At 36.4% G+C, this 19084-nt stretch overlaps 1 protein-coding gene across 5 annotated transcripts; it reads left to right on the top strand.

Annotated features, from left to right (window-relative positions):
• The first annotated feature begins 256 nt into the window (after nucleotides 1–256).
• On the top strand, nucleotides 257–18114 carry LOC103720820 (protein STICHEL-like). Of its 5 annotated transcripts, none has more exons than XM_039133623.3 (8): nucleotides 257–573; nucleotides 676–840; nucleotides 9313–11373; nucleotides 11979–12198; nucleotides 13164–13736; nucleotides 15562–16342; nucleotides 17336–17405; nucleotides 17480–18114. In XM_039133623.3, exons 3-8 carry the CDS (start codon nucleotides 9385–9387, stop codon nucleotides 17579–17581), a joined length of 3735 nt encoding a protein of 1244 aa, XP_038989551.2. In that variant the 5' UTR covers nucleotides 257–573; nucleotides 676–840; nucleotides 9313–9384; the 3' UTR covers nucleotides 17582–18114. The 5 variants fall into 5 exon arrangements, with proteins under 5 accessions (XP_038989551.2, XP_008808954.3, XP_026665686.3 ...); XM_008810732.5 differs by having other exon boundaries at nucleotides 738–840; XM_026809885.4 differs by having other exon boundaries at nucleotides 743–840.
• Nucleotides 18115–19084: the final 970 nt, after the last annotated feature.

A 19084-nucleotide genomic window follows, 5' to 3' on the forward strand; every position in this document is an offset into this window, starting at 1 on the left:
ATAGTTACCTTTTTCTTGTTGTTGTGTTTGTAAGGATAAACCATGGCTGTTATTTTAAATTTTTTATAGTTTTTACTCCACAGAATCATGATCATGTGCATCACATGTACTATGTAACATTTTTCTCAATTGAGAAATCATAGCCATCCATCAACAGAATTTTTTTTAAATAGGATTGGTGGACGGCTATGATTACTCCAAGAATGGTGCCTTGCTAGTTTTTTTTTTCTTCTTTAAATGTTACCCCGCCCACATTGCACTGGCTTTTCATACTTATTTGCGAAATAAAGGAGAAATAAACAAATGCGGATAGAAGCACCCAACGGGGAATCTCGGCGCGTTTGGGGGGAAGTTTTTGATTTCAGCGTGGCCGAGGGAGAGAGTATACAGAGGGGCGCCAGCCCAAACCCTAGAAATTCTTCCGACCGGGCTAGCCGCTGCGTTAAATCCCCAAAGATCCCAAGATCTCTTCTCCTTTGATTCTTTGATCGTTGGCTCCCATTACACCCTTCCAAACCCCGCCTTTTCTCCTCGTTTCTTTGCTGCATTCCCTTCTCAGAATCCGGAATTCGGGTACATTTCTCGCTCCAAGATCGGTTTTTTATCTTCTTGGTTGGTGGATGATCTCGTGGTTACTTATTAGTGTTAAATGCTGTTTTTAATGTGCCACTTTAGGCGATTTTTGGATGGATTTGATGCTGAATCATGACAAAAGTCTTTTTTTTTTTGGTGGAAAGATAAGAGCTCTTCTCTGCTCGAATCTGTGTCCCTGGTTATGCTGCTAAATGTTGGAGTATTGTGGATGTTCTGATGCGGAGCTATCATGCCCATATGATCTTGGTAATTATCCGCAAGAAATCTTGTATCCTTTCGTTTCTCCTATGATTTTTTTTTTTCCTGTTTGAAATCATTGTACTATTTTGATGGGTTTTTATGATTTTTTTTCTTGGGGGTATAACTTTGATGCTCCCCCTAAAGCCTTGGTTTTCGGAAGATTATTCCGTCTTCTTTTCTTGGCTTTGAAAGAAACAGGATCCGTGCAGCTTCTGGTTTGTGGTAAGGTAGACTGACATACTCACATTGCGTAGTTTTCTCTTCGCCTCAAGCAGGAGAATTGTTTTAGTTCAAGCACTTGGCTTCCACAGTATTGTTTTTGATGCCTAATTAGTTCAAATGGCTTGATGCCTAATTAACCGTGTGATCTTCTGTTTCATTTCATCCTAGCCAATTTTAATAATCAAAAATCATAAATAAAAATCATTCTTCCTCAAACAAACTTTTGGTAGGTGTATGTAGGTAACTTTCTTATCCATTCTTTATCAATTTTTTTCCTGTTTAATCTGTTTCATACAACTATCCGTTTATCATCATCTGCTCCCTACTATTACTGTTACCATTTACCATATTACATATCTACTGTTTTATTATAATATTTCTGCTTTTCATCATCCATTGCTTTAGCATTTGGAAGTCTCTAACTTCGGATGCCATATTAATATTAATATTATTAATAATATTATTATTAATATTAATATTATTATTATTATTATTATTATTACTGTTATTTATTTTTGTTGTTAGGAATCAATGAAAGTGCATCCTGAAGTGTTGAGCTCTTTCAGGTAAAAAAGAAAGAAAGCGAATGCTGGCTCGACCAACCTTTGATCCTAAACCCCTAATAACTTCATATGTATGGTTACCATGGTTAATCTTATTTTTTTCTGACTCTGTCATCAAGTTCTCGAAGTTTCATTGAAATCATGCATTTCCTTTTCCTAATTTTGCTAATTTTGGTGGGACCTTGTTTATAATTTGTTGGCTAATCATCGAAACCAGATGATTTCCAAATGCTTCGCCATTGTCTTCCTCCATAGATCCAATGAGAAATGAGATCTTTGTCACACCATTTTTTAAGCTAAATGTTCTTAATTTTGCATTTCTTGATTACAAAACCCATACATTGCCTTTGGTCTAGACTGTATTGTTTATAACTTTTCTATGCTGTTTGAGACTCTGAATCTTTTTTTTTAATGTTGCCATTTTTTTAATGATTTTTGGATTTTCTGTTGAACTTTGTCCCGAATAGGTGGCCCATCACATTTTAATGATTTCTGAGCAATCTTTGTTTGTTTCTAGGCTTTCTATCAGCCAATATATCTAATCATCTAATTACCACTTACCCTAATGCTTATATTGTAAGCCGGCCCCAAGTAGTTGGGAAGAGGCTAGATGATTATGCTTATGCTTAATTCTTAGATTGTATATAGTGAACATTTAATGCCCAATTCTTGGTGAATGAGAACCTGTAAAGATAAATCCCAAGTAATTGAGAGAATGCTTGATAGTTATGGTTTGTCATATTTTTTTATTTCTTTTCTTTTCTAATCTTTAACAATAGCTCTCGTGAGAACCTTTTTTGATTGCATATCAAGATCATCTATTTTTTTAAATAAATTTGATTCTGTGATTGTATTTGTTGTGGTTTTGAATTGACAGATTTAAAGATAATACACCAAAAAGCTAAACGCGCGTTAGAGCGATTTTTTCACCCCTATCGAGTAAGTTTATCGCTTCTTTTGGAATGTGCTGAAAGGCTCAACGCACTCGTATGTAGGTTAGGGGTAATTTAACTATATAAGCAAGGCTCGGGATATGGGGATATGGATTTCCCCTTATGGGGGATAAGCTGAAAGAGCAACAAGCAACCATGACTTATGAAGTGCATTCAAGCTCACTTTACACTAAAAAAATGGGAACCCTAGTTCGAAATATGAAACAAGTTTGCAATAGGAGAGTCGGCGGTTCAAGTCCCTCTATCCCCAACAGAAAGTTTATTTTACTTCCTAACTATTTATCCTCTTTTTTTCATCAGTAGTTCAAACAAAATTCACTATCTTTCTTTCTCATTCACTCTACTCTTTCACAAATGGATCCGAAGTGAAATCTTTGGATCTTATCCCAATTTGGTTGAATAGGCCTTTATCTTACTCTTCGAGACACTAGAATCAAACTCTTGTTTGGGATCCACTAGTTCTTTGACTGGATCAACGTATGGATCTCCTTTCGGCTCTGCTCCCATCTGAGCCTGTTCTCTTGTTGGAAACGTATTTTGTCGATGAAGGAAAATGGCCAATTACAAGTAATTTAAGCTGCGTTTTTGTATTCGACTGGTATCATACATAAAAAATGCTACCCATCTTTATCAGTTTGTTCTGGAACCTGAATATAAAAATTGACCATCACACAATAAATATTGTTCCTAGACTGCTGTTGAGCTTGAACTTATGGTGATGATCATGGAGATGCTATTTTTGATTCGATTCATTTCACTTAGCTGTTAAGGCTATGTGGTAGACACATTATATATGCAAATATTATTTACATAATTCTTTTCATCAGTTAGGAAAGCTAAGAGAGACTTGTAAATCATGCTCTTAGGAGTGGTCAACTATTGACCTTCATAAACTATGTTGCATTTATTCATTTCACTGCTGTATTTTCTGGAGATGTGGAGATATTGTGTACTTTTTTGCGTTTCCCAACATCAGTGGAACTCATTGTGACTTGGGAAATGATAGCTACAAAGTACGAACATGTCCTATATTCTTAAAGCTAAAAAAATTGCAGCCTCTAAAGCTTGTCTAGAATGTAATGATTTATATAATGGATATTCGTGAAAACTCTTTTATCATTCTTTTTGAATGGAAAGTTTTGAGAAAGGTTAAGGCAGAAGGGGAAACATGATTCCAAGTATCGTGATGTGGAGAATAAGGAGCTAAAAAGGTTAATTGAGGATTTGAATCCAAGTTGATGAAAACTTTTAACAAATATGATCAACATAAATATTACACTATTTTTCTCTCTCACAAAATTATATAAACATTGTAGGATTGTTTTAGTATTATTTATAACATAGGAAACTCATGAGTTGATCCGCAGGACTGCACGTGTGTTATATAGAGTCTAAGCCAGGAGCTACAGACATCTTTGGATCAAGAAATGTCTTATAACTGGTGTGGACTATGATTGAATTTTTTTGAACATTTTTGATAGTGGGCTTTTAGAGTATGAAAATGTTTAGCTAAGAGAAATTTAAACAAAGTATGAAATATGATCCCCATGCCAATGTTGCAGGATATGAAAAGAGCTTAAACAATGGCTATTTTCTTGTACAAACTAATTGGAGCTGTTATAGAAATGATTTTGGCTTGGTCATAGGATATGATCTAATAGCAGCACTTTGATGTACTAAGTTATGGTTATGAACTTTTCTTGTAATTGTTGAGTACATTTTGTTGAATTGAAACCCGTGCCCTTGGAGAATCTATGAAGAGGACGAATAAGCTCATGAAGCAACTGGTTATGAACTTAAGCTCACATTCATCACCTAAGAAATCAAGATATAGTGCTCTTGATAAATCTTGACCTTTAGAGCCATTTCAGTAGGGGTGCAATGCCAATCAGAACAAACCTGACTAAGAAACACCTAATGGAGCCTACCCAACTCCAAAATCTTCAACTTGAACACGGTATTATTTGATTGGGTTACTTAGGTTGGATTGGGAGCTTTGTTGTGGAAATAAAGGTTAAGATTTGGCTGAATTTGATCAGAACCCTGCAGAAAATAGGGTAAAATTGATGTTATATTGGATTGGGAGCCCTATTGCAGAAATTGAGGTTGGGTCAGGATAGTTTGGGTTACTCAAGCTTTCAACATAGATCCAACTCAACTTGATATGGGGTTGACATTTTCAGCTCAAGCCTGACCAAAAGTTATGTACATTTTGGCCAACCCACATCCAAATTGCAGGTTGGGTTTGCTTGGATTCGGATCAACCCAGCATACGTTTCAACCTATCTGTTAATGAAAGCCAATTGCCAAAATCTGTCTATAATTCAATTTTACAACACTCTTAAAACCCATATATATTTAATTTTAAAGGAAATGTTTCCAAGTCTAGTCCTACAATCCTAGTGGGACTAGCAAATCCTGAACTAAATCTAATAAATGTCATATCAATTACCTTTGCCAAACTTATTTGGAGCTTCCCCATATTCTTCACTATCATTCCCAGCTGTTCTCTAAGCTAGTCTCTGGCATCTTCTTTTTGCAGGGATTATTAGTAGAGGTTAATGGACAGACGATGTGTATGACTGCCTCATGCTGATATGTGATATTTGGTAGCCAAACTTGAGTTCCCATTTACCCTTCTCAGTGCTACCACCTTAGAGTTCAAGTGGGAGGGATTGTTTGCACAACCCGCAACAACAAAAGGAAGGGATGGGTTTGGTTTAAATTAAATAAGGTTATGAATGGGCTCAATCTGCTTTAGAAGATATTTAAGTTTGATCATCTTCATATTCAGTCTAGTCTAGTTTAATTTTGAGTCATGTAAAGACCTAATTTGGTCCTTTTGGTGCCAGTTTAAGTGTAGGACGGTTGGTATAATTTAATTAAATTTTGGGTTGCCTTATAGATAGCATGGATCTAAGGCCCAGAATAATTTTCCTAGTGAGGGGTATAACTGGATGTTTGAGTCTGCAACATCTCAACTAAGGGAGTTCTAAACTAGCTGCTTACGTTCAGTATTGCTCAAACATACTCTTTTTTTGGGGGAAGTTTAAATATTGCTTTAAATAAAAAAATCTGGTATTGCATTCCAACTCTTCTTTTGAGTTCCTGCACCCATGCTTTAGTGCAAAATGTGCTGCACCCTATTCCAACTGGAGACATTTCTTGTTTGTAACCTTGGAAGTTGTTTGCCAAGGATATGGCAAAGTTAATTTTTGCAATCATTTCTTAATTGGTGGCACTCTCATAATTGTTCTCAAAAAATAAAGAAAAAAAGAAAAAAACTGCCCTTTTCCCCCCTTCCATGCACATATCAACATACCAGAGCAAAATTCTGTGATTGAATTGTATTGTTGATGAGTTATGAATGATAAGTTTTGCCCTTTTTGTATTTCTTTTTTTAATCCAATTTCCAGGAATGTGTTGGAGCTAGTTGTCCAATTTATTTTGGATTGGATGAAGTGCTAATAACAAAAAAATATGGAGAAGGAGATGGAGGGGTATAAAAGAGTAGAAGAGTGAAGGAAATGAAAGGCAGGACGATGGGAAGATTAATTTCTTTTCATTTATTAATTTTAGACATATATTATTCATGCCATTTAGAAATGAATAGTTGTTTGTGGTAGCAAATTTCGGTTCACTAAAATTTAGGCTTGAGCGTGGTTAGGCCAAGCACTTGTTTGCATTGGTTTAACATCTTTATTAGTTCTCTAAACAATGTGTTTGAGGGAACAAGAATTGCAGCTTGACTCATATGGGAAGATTTATCAAACGAGTAGAGACACTCTACAACCTGATGTCCTTAATTTAAATAACGCAAGCCAAAACAATTGATGTAATGCAAGGTTCAAAGGATATGATACATTGTCCAAAATTTAGGACATGGGATTATGGATATGGGTTCTAAAACTCTATGTAACACATTGATGCGCCAGCATATAAGGTTGCATATAGATGTTGACAATCATCTGTTCAACGAAAATGAGCATGATCCTCGTAGATGCTTTGTCTCCTCTCATGCTCTACTTCCATGGAAGAGGCAGGCCATGTGCTTTAACTAGATCCATCTAATCCATTTGCATCGAAAAGCACCTCCTCCCCCCGACCCTCTCCCTGCTCTCTCTATTTTAGTCTTTTCCCAAGATTAGACCTTGGACAATTGGCTCTCTCTCTCTTCCCCCAATCCCAAGTTGATTGGGATCACCTTTTCTTGTGGAAAAAATCTGAAGGATCAAATTCACAAAAAATAATTGCTGAAGTTATGTAGAGTTAAAGATTTTGACATTCACCAAAAGAAAAGGTTTTAAAACAAATCCAAGTTGGATTTGGATCTTATGCAAAATAAAAAGATGAGAAAAAAATATGCTGATTCTAACTTCTAAGCTCAAAATTTTAGGTTTCTCGTGGGTTTCTTTTTCCTATGGGTGTCTAAAATTGACCTAGACTCTTTAGCTTGTCTATGTGCACCTGAAAATTTGGTTTAGGTTGGCCTTTTAGAAACCTGAACAAGTTCCAGTCAGCGTGAACCCAATACAAGTCTTGTTGGGTTGTCTATCCGGCTGGTCATGTTGACAAGGTCAGTCTGGTTAAACGGGAAACTTGGAACTTAATTGTCATTGTCTTAGTCCAGCCTAGAAAGTTAAATCCCAACTCCTAAGCTGCCTAAACCGGGTCTCTGCCACATGATTTTGTTGTTTATATTAGATGAGAATTGGGCTTTATCGAGTAGGATGGCTATTTTCTCAGTATTTATGATGACTTTTTTTATGTTGGCTTGCTTTTCTCTACTTTTTGAGGTAAAATTTCTTTTATAAGCAGAATGTTATGTTTTTAATGTTTTATTTTTGTTAATTCTCTTATAATCTTGCTGGGTGGACTTGAACCTGGCTCAAATTAGAGACAGTTGGGCATGGGTTTACATTGTACCAATCCCATTGAATTTACATATTGTTAAATTTTGCATTTTTGACCCAACCCAAATTTGACACGATCTGAACCTGACCAGACCCACCTGATTTTTCACCTGCAGTTTTCCTTGTTTGTTGCTTTAGTCTTCCCATATAAATGTGTCATTTGTCAGAAATGTGCTCGATCTTCCTTTTTTCTTAACAATATTTCTTCCTTTTGTGTGCTTGATTCACCTTTTCTATTTCCTCCTTGAATTCTTCTCTCAAGTTCCTCCCATGGTAACAGTAATTTTGCAATTATGATTTACAAGGGTCATTTGACTCGATTTCTTACTTATACCACAAGGGAGTGTCAGGAAAATCAGACAGCACAAATGACAAATTTTGCTTGTTTAAAAGTGAGCGCCATTGTTCTCAAACACCTGGGGTTCCAAATTGTCCTTTTTCTGAGAGGGAGAGAGACTGTGTTCCTTAGAGAAGAAGAGAAACTAATGGATCTGGATAGTAAATATTTGATTAGTTTGGTTCAAGTGGCGTGAGTCATTATATTTAGATACTTCTTTTGTTGTCAGCTTGCTTCAAGTTAAATCCAAACTTGTTAAATAAGCCCCAACTTGGTATTTAGATTATTGATAGTGTAATTTTCTTCCTACAGATAGGCATTTTTTAACTCCATTTCATCCTTCTAAAAATTACATACGTCTTAGTTTGTAGATAACTACTTATCTTTCAAAATGTTTTTTAGGGTGCTAAAAAGCATCAGCTTTTAGAGAAGATAACCTAAATAAGAACATCAGAGGATTAGGTGCGAGCATTTAGTGAAGGCACAATCATATGTCTGTATAGGCCTTCAGGTCGGTACATGTTTACTTAAACATGTATTTGTAAAATGTGTTTTGGTTGCAATCTCCCAATTTTATTTTTTGATTATGGCTACAGAAATTGGATTCAACTTTTTATTCTTTCAAAATCTTAAATTTTTCTCACCAAAGAAACTTAAATTTTTAAAATGAGGAAACTAAGCAATTTGTTGGATCTTATTTGCAAGCCATTTTAAGTTGTTAATGCTAGAAATAGTCATGTATGCTGAGCATTATACACTTTATATTACAGTAGTTGTATAATAGCTTGTTTTGACAGTTTTCACAAATCTTGTTTCCAGATCATAAAATTAGAAACCAATCATTTAAACAATGCCAAGTCATTTTATTAAATTTACGATCCTCAAAATATTTCAGAGCCAATAATGATAACTTTTAGTAATTTCTAATTTTAAACATTGCAAAGATTACCTTTTCTCAAGAGATAAACATACATAATATCTATGGCATGGTTCTTTCATTTACACCCCAAGGTCTTATATTGCCCAATAACTGTGGATAATTCTTATTGGAACTGGAAAAAGTAGTTCAACGGTTGATTAATAGATCAAAAATTTATGGAGGATAAGGGCATCTTTCTATATTTTAGACTAATCTTTTATTTGGAATGTCAATTATTTCTATTGTTTAGTGATCATTTGGATGCAAGCAAATAACTTATTTTCTTTCTAGTACATTTGTCTTTTTTCTTTCATATGAATATCCATATGGGGATTTATGGTCTATATCTTTGCATGTGTTTTACAAGTAGATAACTGAAATCTTAATCTGACTATGGTTTCCTTTTATCAATTGTTTTTGTTTTGTTGTCTTTTACTTACAACCTTTTCATGCGTGGTTCCTGAAGGATTCTGTTTTCCCTCTTCTTCTTTTTTTTCTTTTAAAAAAAGTCATAATTCTGCTATTTAGCTTAACCTGTTCTTTAATAGTAACAACATACTTCCTTTTGCAGGTTAGCCAGTTCTGGGCTGCTTTTATGTCTTGAATTTGTGGTCTAAAGTCAGGTTCTAGTTTGTGAGAGAAAATGGTGGAGATCTGTGCAGGTCCAAGTGAACTTCACCTGAGGAAGGAGCTTACTGCTCTTCGAAAGGCACGGTATTTACGTGATCCTGAAACTTGTTCATCATGGAGGTCCCCTTTGAGTTCCAAATCATTTGCAGCAACTTCTACTCTGAACTATGAAAATGGGATCAAAAGGAAGCTAATAGGAGAAAATAATTGTCACGAGTCACTAGAACCACCTTCAAGAAGTGAAAACAGAAGGAAAAAAGTTTACCTCTACAATTGGAGGCATGATTCTGGTAAATCGAGTGACAGTGGAATAAAATTGGATTGCAGTGACAGGCAAGTATCAGTTGAAGGGAGTCCAGAGGACAGCTTGAGCACTCCGAATGATTTAGATTCTAAGAGCTATACTTATCTTGAAGTTCCTGTAAACATTTATAATGTTGCAGCTACAAATTCAGAGACTTCAGTGAAAAGAACTGTTAAACATCTGAGAAAAAGTTCTGTTTCAAAACAAGGGGTAGTTAAGCATTCAGCAGTTCCGAATCTTCTAGACCTTCCATCCAGCTCCTTAGGAATTCTTAATACAGTTGAGCAGTCTGATGATACTGAGAACTACAGTTCTGAGGATTCACGGCTGTTAGCACATGAGCTAACCCGGAAAACTGGCTACCTATCTCGCTCTGCCTCACCATTGTTACCTGGATCTGGATGTAGGAATTGGCCGCAATCATCCAAAATCTGGAGGTCTAGAAGAGAGGGGTCATCTCATTCTTATACTCCTGCATCAACTAGCTCTTGCCACAGATATTATGGAGCTCGAAACCCCAGTACTCTTGGGTCATGGGATGGAAGTGCTACTTCTTATGATGGGGATGAACTGGATCAACCAGACTTACCAAGGCGCCAAGGATGTGGTATTCCTTGCTATTGGTCGAAAAGAACCAAAGACAGAGGCTGTGGAGGTTTTTATTCTCCTTCACTTTCTGATACTTTGAGGAGAAAAGGCAGCAGTATCCTTTGTGGGAGCCAGACATTGTATAATAAGAAGAGATCGTCTAGTTCCCACAAGCGAAAATACCTGTCAAAGTCTTGCCAAGGTTTGCCGTTGTTGACTAACAGTTGTGATGGAGGTGATTCATCATTGGATACCGCTAGTGATGAACTGTCCGCTAACTTTGGGGAGCTTGATTTGGAGGCATTGAGCCGGTTGGATGGAACAAGATGGTCTAGCTGTAAAAGCCAAGAAGGAGTGGAATTAAGCCGAACTGAAGAGACTGAGTTGGACATCCCGGAGCAAAGAAGCTTGAGCCAGAAGTATCGGCCAAGGTCTTTTGATGAAATAATTGGACAAAATATTGTTGTGCAGTCGCTTAATAATGCCATCTTTAGGGGAAGAATAGCCCCTGCATATCTGTTTCAAGGCCCACGTGGGACAGGAAAAACGTCTATAGCAAGAATATTTGCTGCGGCTTTGAATTGTCTATCAACCAAAGAGAACAAGCCATGTAGCTTCTGTAGTGAGTGCACTGCTTGTTTCAGTGGAACTGGATCAAATTTGAGAGAGGTGGATGCCGCCAATAAGAAGGGTATAGACAGAATTAGGTTATTGGTAAAAAATTTATCTCTGGCTAAAACATTTTCGGGATACAAAGTCTTTGCCGTTGATGAATGTCACATGCTATCTTCGAAAATGTGGTCAGCCTTTATGAAATTTCTTGAGGAACCACCACCTCGTGTTGTCTTCATATTCATAACTGTTGACCCAGACAACTTGCCCCGAGCGATAGTATCACGGTGTCAGAGGTACATCTTTTCGAAGATCAAAGATGTTGATATAATCTTCCGGTTGAGAAAGCTTTCTGCTGCAGAAAACCTTGATGTTGAATTGGATGCTCTAGATTTGATTGCATTAAACTCAGATGGTTCACTTTGGGATGCAGAAACAATGCTAGATCAACTGAGTTTGCTGGGAAGAAAAATCACCACTTCTCTTGTAAATGATCTAGTAAGTTTGCAGCCCAATATTTCTGTTGTTTAGATTATGTTATAGTTGCATTTAATCTTTGTTTTGAGATTCAATTTAACTTAAAGTTTAAACTCTGATTCATTTATAATCTTCTTATATTAGTTTTGACGAAATAATACTGAACTGATTTATGGAATACTGGTGACTTTGATCATTTGCTGGGAAGGTATTAATGATAATGAAATATGGATTCACTCCACAAGTCTAATCATAGCACATGTGAATATGTGATATTACTAGGAGATTAGCGAGCATTTGGTCAGGCCATTGATTTTCTGGAGTCAATAATCTAGAAACAGTATTAATCTTTTTTACTTTTTATGGTAAATATTTATTTAGCATTTGTAAATTTCTGTATTTGTTTGATGATGAATTTTTTAAATCTTTTTCTTAGAATTATCAGGTTTTTTGGCTTTTGATTTCACCAATGCTGTCAATAGTAGCAAAGTTTTATAATTAAATAGGCATTGTAATTTTTTAGTGAAACTAATGATTGTTAAATATTGGCTTAGGCTTCATTTATGTAGTAGTTTGTAGTAGGATTTACTTTTATATCAGAAGCAACTTATTTTGTAAACTTCCAGGTTGGGGTTGTCTCAGAGGAGAAATTACTTGATCTTCTGGAGATAGCCATGTCATCAAACACTTCAGAAACTGTCAAAAGGTCCAGAGAGCTGATGGATTCTGGTGTTGATCCAATGGCCCTGATGTCTCAATTAGCTGGGCTCATAATGGACATCATTGCTGGAACTTACCAGTTGGCTAATTCACAATGTGGTGGTACAACTCTTGGCAGGCGAAGTTGTGAGTACATAAGTTCATCTAATACTTGTTTCTTTCACCTAAATCTAATACTTGAACATCCTTTTAGTAAAGGATGTTTAAAATCTATGTGCAGAATATGTGATACCCTCTATTCATTGATGCAAACTGCTCAGTCAATATGCCAATTTCAGTTAGACCTTTGCCATTCAACAAAGGAGAGTCATTTCATAAATGTCCTTGGATGGTTTCAAATTGTCACAAGAATGGGTCATGTACATGTAAATCCATATCGTGGTGTGGAGATGAGTGTCGTTTTGGTTTTACCCATGGTGGTGTTATTATTCATCATAAACTCAACATAATCCTTCTTACCTAATTAATATTTCTTGTTACCATTTATATACTATCAACATTTTGTTGTATTATTATCAGTCTACTGTGGCATCCTATATCTTTATGTATGTAGCCAGTTGTTTCTAATGCCATTATCATTGATTGTACGATGGTCTCAAATCTTGGTGGGACGTCCCACGGGACACCGGGACAGGACTGTCCCAGCGTCGAGATCATCACATCCTGAGATATTCTATGTCCCAAGTGTTGGGATGAGATAGGACAGTGGTGCGTCCCGTTCCATGGGCAGACCAGGACAACCCCATCCCATGAGATTTAAAACCTTGGATTGTACTGTGATGACATAATTCTTTGGTCTCTTTTGTCATTTCCTATCTAGCAATTGGTGACACATATTTTATTTTCAGTAATTGGCTCCTATATCTTACCTTATCTGTATCTCTAAATGTCTTGCTCCACTATCTTTTACATTTTTATGCAGCAACATTTTTTTTGCTGAATTTAAAATGCCACATCAACTATATCAGCATGTTTTACTTTTTATATCCGTATAAACTGTAGCTGACAATGGTGGTGTATGCTCTTCAATTAACTCAGATTGATTCAAAGGTCTGATTCTTATATCCTTTGCTCCTGGGTTTGTTCTCCAGTAACAGAAGCGGAATTAGAGAGGTTACAACAAGCATTGAAGATTCTTTCAGATGCTGAAAAGCAGTTACGGCTTTCAAGTGAGCGCTCAACATGGTTCACTGCAGCTCTTCTTCAGCTTGGCTCTCGCCATAATTTAGAAACTAATGAATCAAGCAGCAGCAGCAAACACAGTGCTAAAAAATTTAATCCTAGTGCATCTGAAATGGTTAAAGACACCCCATTTTCCAAGAACAAGTCTCATCCTTCATGTATGCTCCAGGGATCAGATTTAGCTTTGATTCCTAGAGCAACCAGCGGACGCCCTAGCCCTCGTGGTTCATCCTTGTCATATAGAATGACAATGAATGAGAACTTAATCTGCAATGTGCTGCCTGCAGACAGTAGATTTCTTGACAGAAGCTTACTAGATTCTACTCAGACAAATGACACCCCAGGAAAAACTGTTGTAAGGTGTGTAAGTGCCGACAAGTTGGCTGAGATTTGGAAAAGGTGCATCCAGAGATGCCATTCAAAGACGTTGAAAGAATTACTTGGAGCTCATGGAATGCTAGTATCAATCACTGAATGCGAAGGTAAGCCATATTTTATCCTAGACTACTATCTGACTTGTAGATAGTTGATTGACATGCTGTAGACCTACATTGGTAACTTTTTCTGGTTGACCACTCATCTACCTCTCTTAAGCATTTATAACATTTCGGAGCACTTGTTTGTGATCCTATAAGCATGGATTGTAAGTGCTGACTGTCAGAGCCATTCTGGTCTGGGACTAACCATGTATGTACTATGTCATGCCAAGATATGCGGTATGCCTGTCATGCACAGGCACAGTAGCATGCCAAGTTCTGGCATGCAGCCAGTATCATGCCAGTGCAGTGTGCCAGAAAAGCGCTGATACTATATTTATCATGCCATGCTCTGCTATGCCTGCTGATGAGCACTGCAATCCATGTGTACAAGTTGGCATGTGGAATCTATGACCTTGGCCACCAGGCAGAACTCAAGACCAGATTGACGCTCCTTGGAACTAATAAGGAATACTCCTTTAGTCTGCTTCAGTTTGACTAAACTCTCCATGCATTTTTTTTTATTAGGGCTTCAAGTGGGTTGAATTAACCCACTTCTGATCGGGAACTGATCCACAACTAATCCTATCCAACCCGAACCAAAGTTGTTTGGATTAGGTTTAGATTCAAGAACATGATCTATTTTTCATATGGATTGGATTTGGATCCTTAGATTCCCAATTCAAACCAAACCGGCCTGAACCGATTCAAAACAAGTATGCTAAATATTTCAAAACTATCCTTGCATATAAGAAATTCGTCTTCTTATGACATAATTTGTCAATAATTTATGTTGATAATTATAATCATGCATGATTATCAATCAAATCTTATATAGAATGTGTTTTTGATAATATTTACATGTTGTTTACTATTAGTTTATTGCATGAGATGTTTATGATATAACTAGATAATCAATTTATATATATTTATTGTGAATCATGTTTGCATTGTTTTTGACTTGGTTTAACCCGAAAAATCTGATGGATTTATAGAAATAATATTGAAAAGCACAGGGAATTGGATTAGGTTTGGGTTCAATTTTTTGACCCAATGCAAATATGGATTGGGCTTGGGTTTGTTGTCATGCCTGATCCAACCCAACTCGCTTGCAGCCCTGTTTTTGATATCTCGCTACAATTCAGAGAGTTATGGTTCTGCTGTGTGGAGATCTTTGAGGCAGTAGCATCCAGCAATTGAAATCAGCAGATAATGATCCTATTGTACATATAGGTTCTATGATATATTGTAATCTTGAGGGAAAGCAATAAAATCAAGTAAACATTAGCTCGTAGGGACTTCAATATTGCTAGAAGCTTTAGCCTTATATATCCTCTTACAGTGCTCAATAGCTTATTACATATGAGATGCTATATACGAGTTGAGGTGGATGCACATTTTAAATATTGACACCTCTTGAAAACTTATAAATAGGTGGAGAAATAAAAATAAAGATTTTATGTAACTATTGGGATATTAATAAAATTTTGTATGTTTAGGGAAATTCATTTTTCATAGTATGTTCCCAAGAACTCTGACATTTTAGGACTTTTGATATAGATAATGCCTGTCTGTCATTTTTTATTGATTGATTCAGCCAGTCCTTTCAATTCCTCATCAAGCTCTCGTCAATCAATCATATTATCTGCATTCCCATTTATAGTGGCCATTACATTCAAGTGTAATATTAAAAGCTCTTTCTTTATATTACTTTTACATACCCTTCTATAAGCTAATATTTTTTTATCTACAAAAGGCAAAATGCTGGTCAGTCATTCATCTTATTATGAAGTTCTTGTGTAAGATATAGTTTAATGCTACTCCTTTGCAGGCATTTTGATTGCTCTCATAGCATTTGAGGATAAAAATATAAAATCCAGAGCTACGAGATTCTTGAGCAGTATCACAAACTCAATGGAGATTGTGCTGAGACAGAATGTAGAGGTCAGATTAGGTCTTGTGACTGAAACATTCACATCAAAGTCTCTCATCAGCAACCAAATAGAAATAATTGGAAACTTGGAGAAGGAAAGGAAGATAGAATCTGAGAATTTAGCTGATTCTTCAGATAAAGATGGACTCAGAGGAAACCCCAACATGGCTGGGAAAAGTTTGGATTATTCTGATGGAATGTTTCAGAGAACACTAGAGAATAGCTCTCAGGTGGCAGACAGAGACTTCCAAGTGGCAAATTTTTCCACACGTTCTTCGGAAGGAAATAATGGAGCCAGCAATGCTAAAGAGAAAGGGCAGGAGGTTTTAGTTCAGAGGACACAGACAGCACCTACTGATGAGCAAAGGTTGGAGAGTGCATGGCTTCAAGCTGCAGAAAAGTATATGCCTGGACTGGTTAGTCTTCCAAAACCTGAGAAGAACCAAGTTCTGCCGCAAAATGGTGTCAGCAGTCAGAATCAAGATCAGTCTTCAGCTGCACTGGGCATGTCATCAAAACATTGGGAAGATGAATTGAATCATGAGATCAAGGCTTTAAAAATTGGCAATACTCAAGGGCACCATATGGAACAATTTGTTGGGAGGGTCAATCACCATGCCATTTCGCCTAGTTTATTACACAGTAACAACCACACAGCCAATTTTGACAGAGAGAACCTGTGAGTTATAATTTCTTTCAAAGGATTTCAAAGCAGACAAGTGCATTTATCAAATTCTCTGTTCATCTGTTCTTTGCTTCTTCTTTTTTTATTTGTGAAAATATGTTTGGAACAATCCAGAACTGAATCTTAATAATGTAAGCTTCAAATTTTGAGGAAATTATTGTAAACCTCTCACAGGAAATCTGAGTTTCGATCATTTCTTGTGCAATAAAAATAATGTTTATTAATTTAGGAACTGATCAATGAGTTTAGACTTGTATTTCTGTCGTTGAGGTCCTTATGTTTATTATTCACATCCAACTTCTTAAATTTGTATCTTTCAATTTAAACTTTATACGATAGAAACCCCCTAGTACATTATTAAACAATTAATTGAGTAGCTGATGCAATGTTTGTTGCTTGTTACTATGTTTTCACATTAGTTTTATAATGCAACTAAAGATGTGTGAAAAAGAACAGTAAATACCTATGTTACTACGTTATCAAGGCCAATATCTTTGCAAGGTTTTCTTGAGTAGATGTTCTTTATAACTCATTGTAGCCTCGGGGTATGGATCAACAACTTTCCACTGTGGAGAATGGAGATAATGGTGGATGTGTTTATATTACCAATATCTAGCATGTAGAATTGGAGCTTTTTGCCAATTTTATTTTGGAGATATTATTTCCTATATTTACAAACCATATTTTCACCCTAGAATTTTTGTTTTTTTCCCCCGGGAGGGGGGGGGGGGGAGGGGGGGGGGGGGGGGCTGTATCCCACATCTATTTTTAAAAGTTAAACTGATCATGTAGTTTTCATTGCCTTATAATTTGCACCAACACTTGATTTCATCTGCATCGAGTCAAAATGTCTGAACCATTTGAATTTTAAAGCTTTATGATCTGAAATTCAGTAATGGATTTTATAATATATTTGATTCAATTTTTTTTATTATTCAATCTTTTTTTATTTTTCAGCTGGCTATACTAATTATCGCCATGTTGCAGGGGGTATGAATCGGGACCTGGTTGTAATGGGCTCCTTTGTTGGAAAACTCACAAACCCCATAGAGGAAAGGTAAAGGTTCTCATTTACATTGTTCCTGGAGAGGATTAAATGCCTGGAATGACCAAGACTATTTTTATTATCAGGTGAAACAAGGAACTCATGTGCGGTCACAAAAGATCGGCCGCCTTTCATTGTTTGGGCAGTGTGGGAAGTCAAGGTCAACAGAAAGCAGATTCAAGAAATGATCAAACAAAATCAGAAATATAAAGCCTCTGAAGTGCATGCCCTCTTACACCTTCCTGTATATTTTCATAGAGTTATTCATTCTTCGCATATAGAAGGTAATTGGATGAGTTTGTCATCTCTTGTGATTCTGCTAGACTAGCCACTCTCCACAGGGAATGGAATGAAAAGGATGGCAAACCAAGATGAATTCCTTTCTGATAGGTTCACTTGAGAACTGGTGGCTGATCAAGTTGGTTATTCTGAAGCTAATATGTTTACTTTCCAAGCTGGCGACAGATGCTGTGGTATTCAGCATTTATTGAGTTTCTTCAATTAAATTTTTGTTGTTTTTGCACCTTCATGGGTCTTAACTTACATTTACTATGATGGGATTTGTGTCATGGTTTGAATCACCAGCTAAAATGCATTCTCCCCCCTAAATGGAAAATGGGAGAATGGAGCACTTGCACAGGGTTGAAATGATGGCCCTCTTTTAACATTAATGTGGTCAGATGATAGATTCCATTTTGCAAGTAGTTCGATATTTGCTGAAGTTTATTGTGTTGCGACTGTAATGCAGAAGTTTGGTTTGCCAATGACGAGGATCCAGTCGATGGATATCAAATCCATTGTTTCTTGGGCATATCAAAAATTCTAGTAATTGCTTCGCCGTTATTTGTTTATATGATGTGTATCAAGGAATTCAGCCCCACCACCCCCTTCTTCCACCTCCCCCTCCGGCTATATTACGAGCCCTCTTCTAGAATGTTTTTGTAGATTTCTGAAATTTTATGGTGGATCAGGAGGATAATAAATTTGGGAATCCAAGATATGCTCATCTTTTATAGAGAGAGAGTTGTGTTGAGGTGAGGGTGGCCTCCGGCTTTGCTTAGCCGATTCCTCAGGAAGATCGATTTTGAACAAGATGGAGCTGCTTTTAATATAAGATCAGCAGCAAAAAAACTATCATTTTCTGCTCTAGAATGAGTGTCTCCAGATAAGATAAGCCTAGAATTAAACACACACAATGGACTGGATACAAACAAACATAAGAAAACAAGAAGTGATGACCCTATGTTCTGTTTGTTTCTGCTCTGTCCCGTTGATTCACTCTTTGCGGAACTACAGTACATATCGGAAGAAACTCTTTCGATTAACTGAGAAAGAGAATCACTGTTATCCAGCACCAAATCATGCTGCTTTAATTTCTAGTGTACTTAAAAGTAACATTCTCCAGAAAATTGCAATATAGGAACAAATAATTGTTGACTTGATTTCCTGCAGTGTTTGAAAAGCTCAAGTCTGACCTGATGCTCAGCTATTCTGAGGAAATAGATAAGCATATCATAGTCTAGCAAGTACTAATATATGAATTCCTTTCAAGTTTATATCACTTCTTAATATAAAAAAATAAAATTAGCAGAAATTGTTGCCATTGCTTCATGGGATCCTTGGATAACTGAAAGTAAGGCCATTCAATTTTCTATGAATAGAGAAGATAACCGTCTTAACCTTGCAATCTA

This window comes from Phoenix dactylifera, chromosome 4 (genome assembly GCF_051530095.1).
Source record: "Phoenix dactylifera cultivar Ajwa chromosome 4, Ajwa_hap1_PhDact_Kaust_v1.1, whole genome shotgun sequence".
Lineage (NCBI taxonomy): Eukaryota > Viridiplantae > Streptophyta > Magnoliopsida > Arecales > Arecaceae > Phoenix > Phoenix dactylifera.

Bases quoted from the DNA above. Each gene is read 5' to 3' on its own strand.
- LOC103720820 (XM_039133623.3), top strand. From the start codon at position 9,385: ATGGTGGAGATCTGTGCAGGTCCAAGTGAACTTCACCTGAGGAAGGAG. The intron at 11,374-11,978 runs GTAAGTTTGCAG...GTAAACTTCCAG, and splicing joins CTTCTCTTGTAAATGATCTA to GTTGGGGTTGTCTCAGAGGA. The intron at 16,343-17,335 runs GTGAGTTATAAT...GCCATGTTGCAG, and splicing joins AATTTTGACAGAGAGAACCT to GGGGTATGAATCGGGACCTG.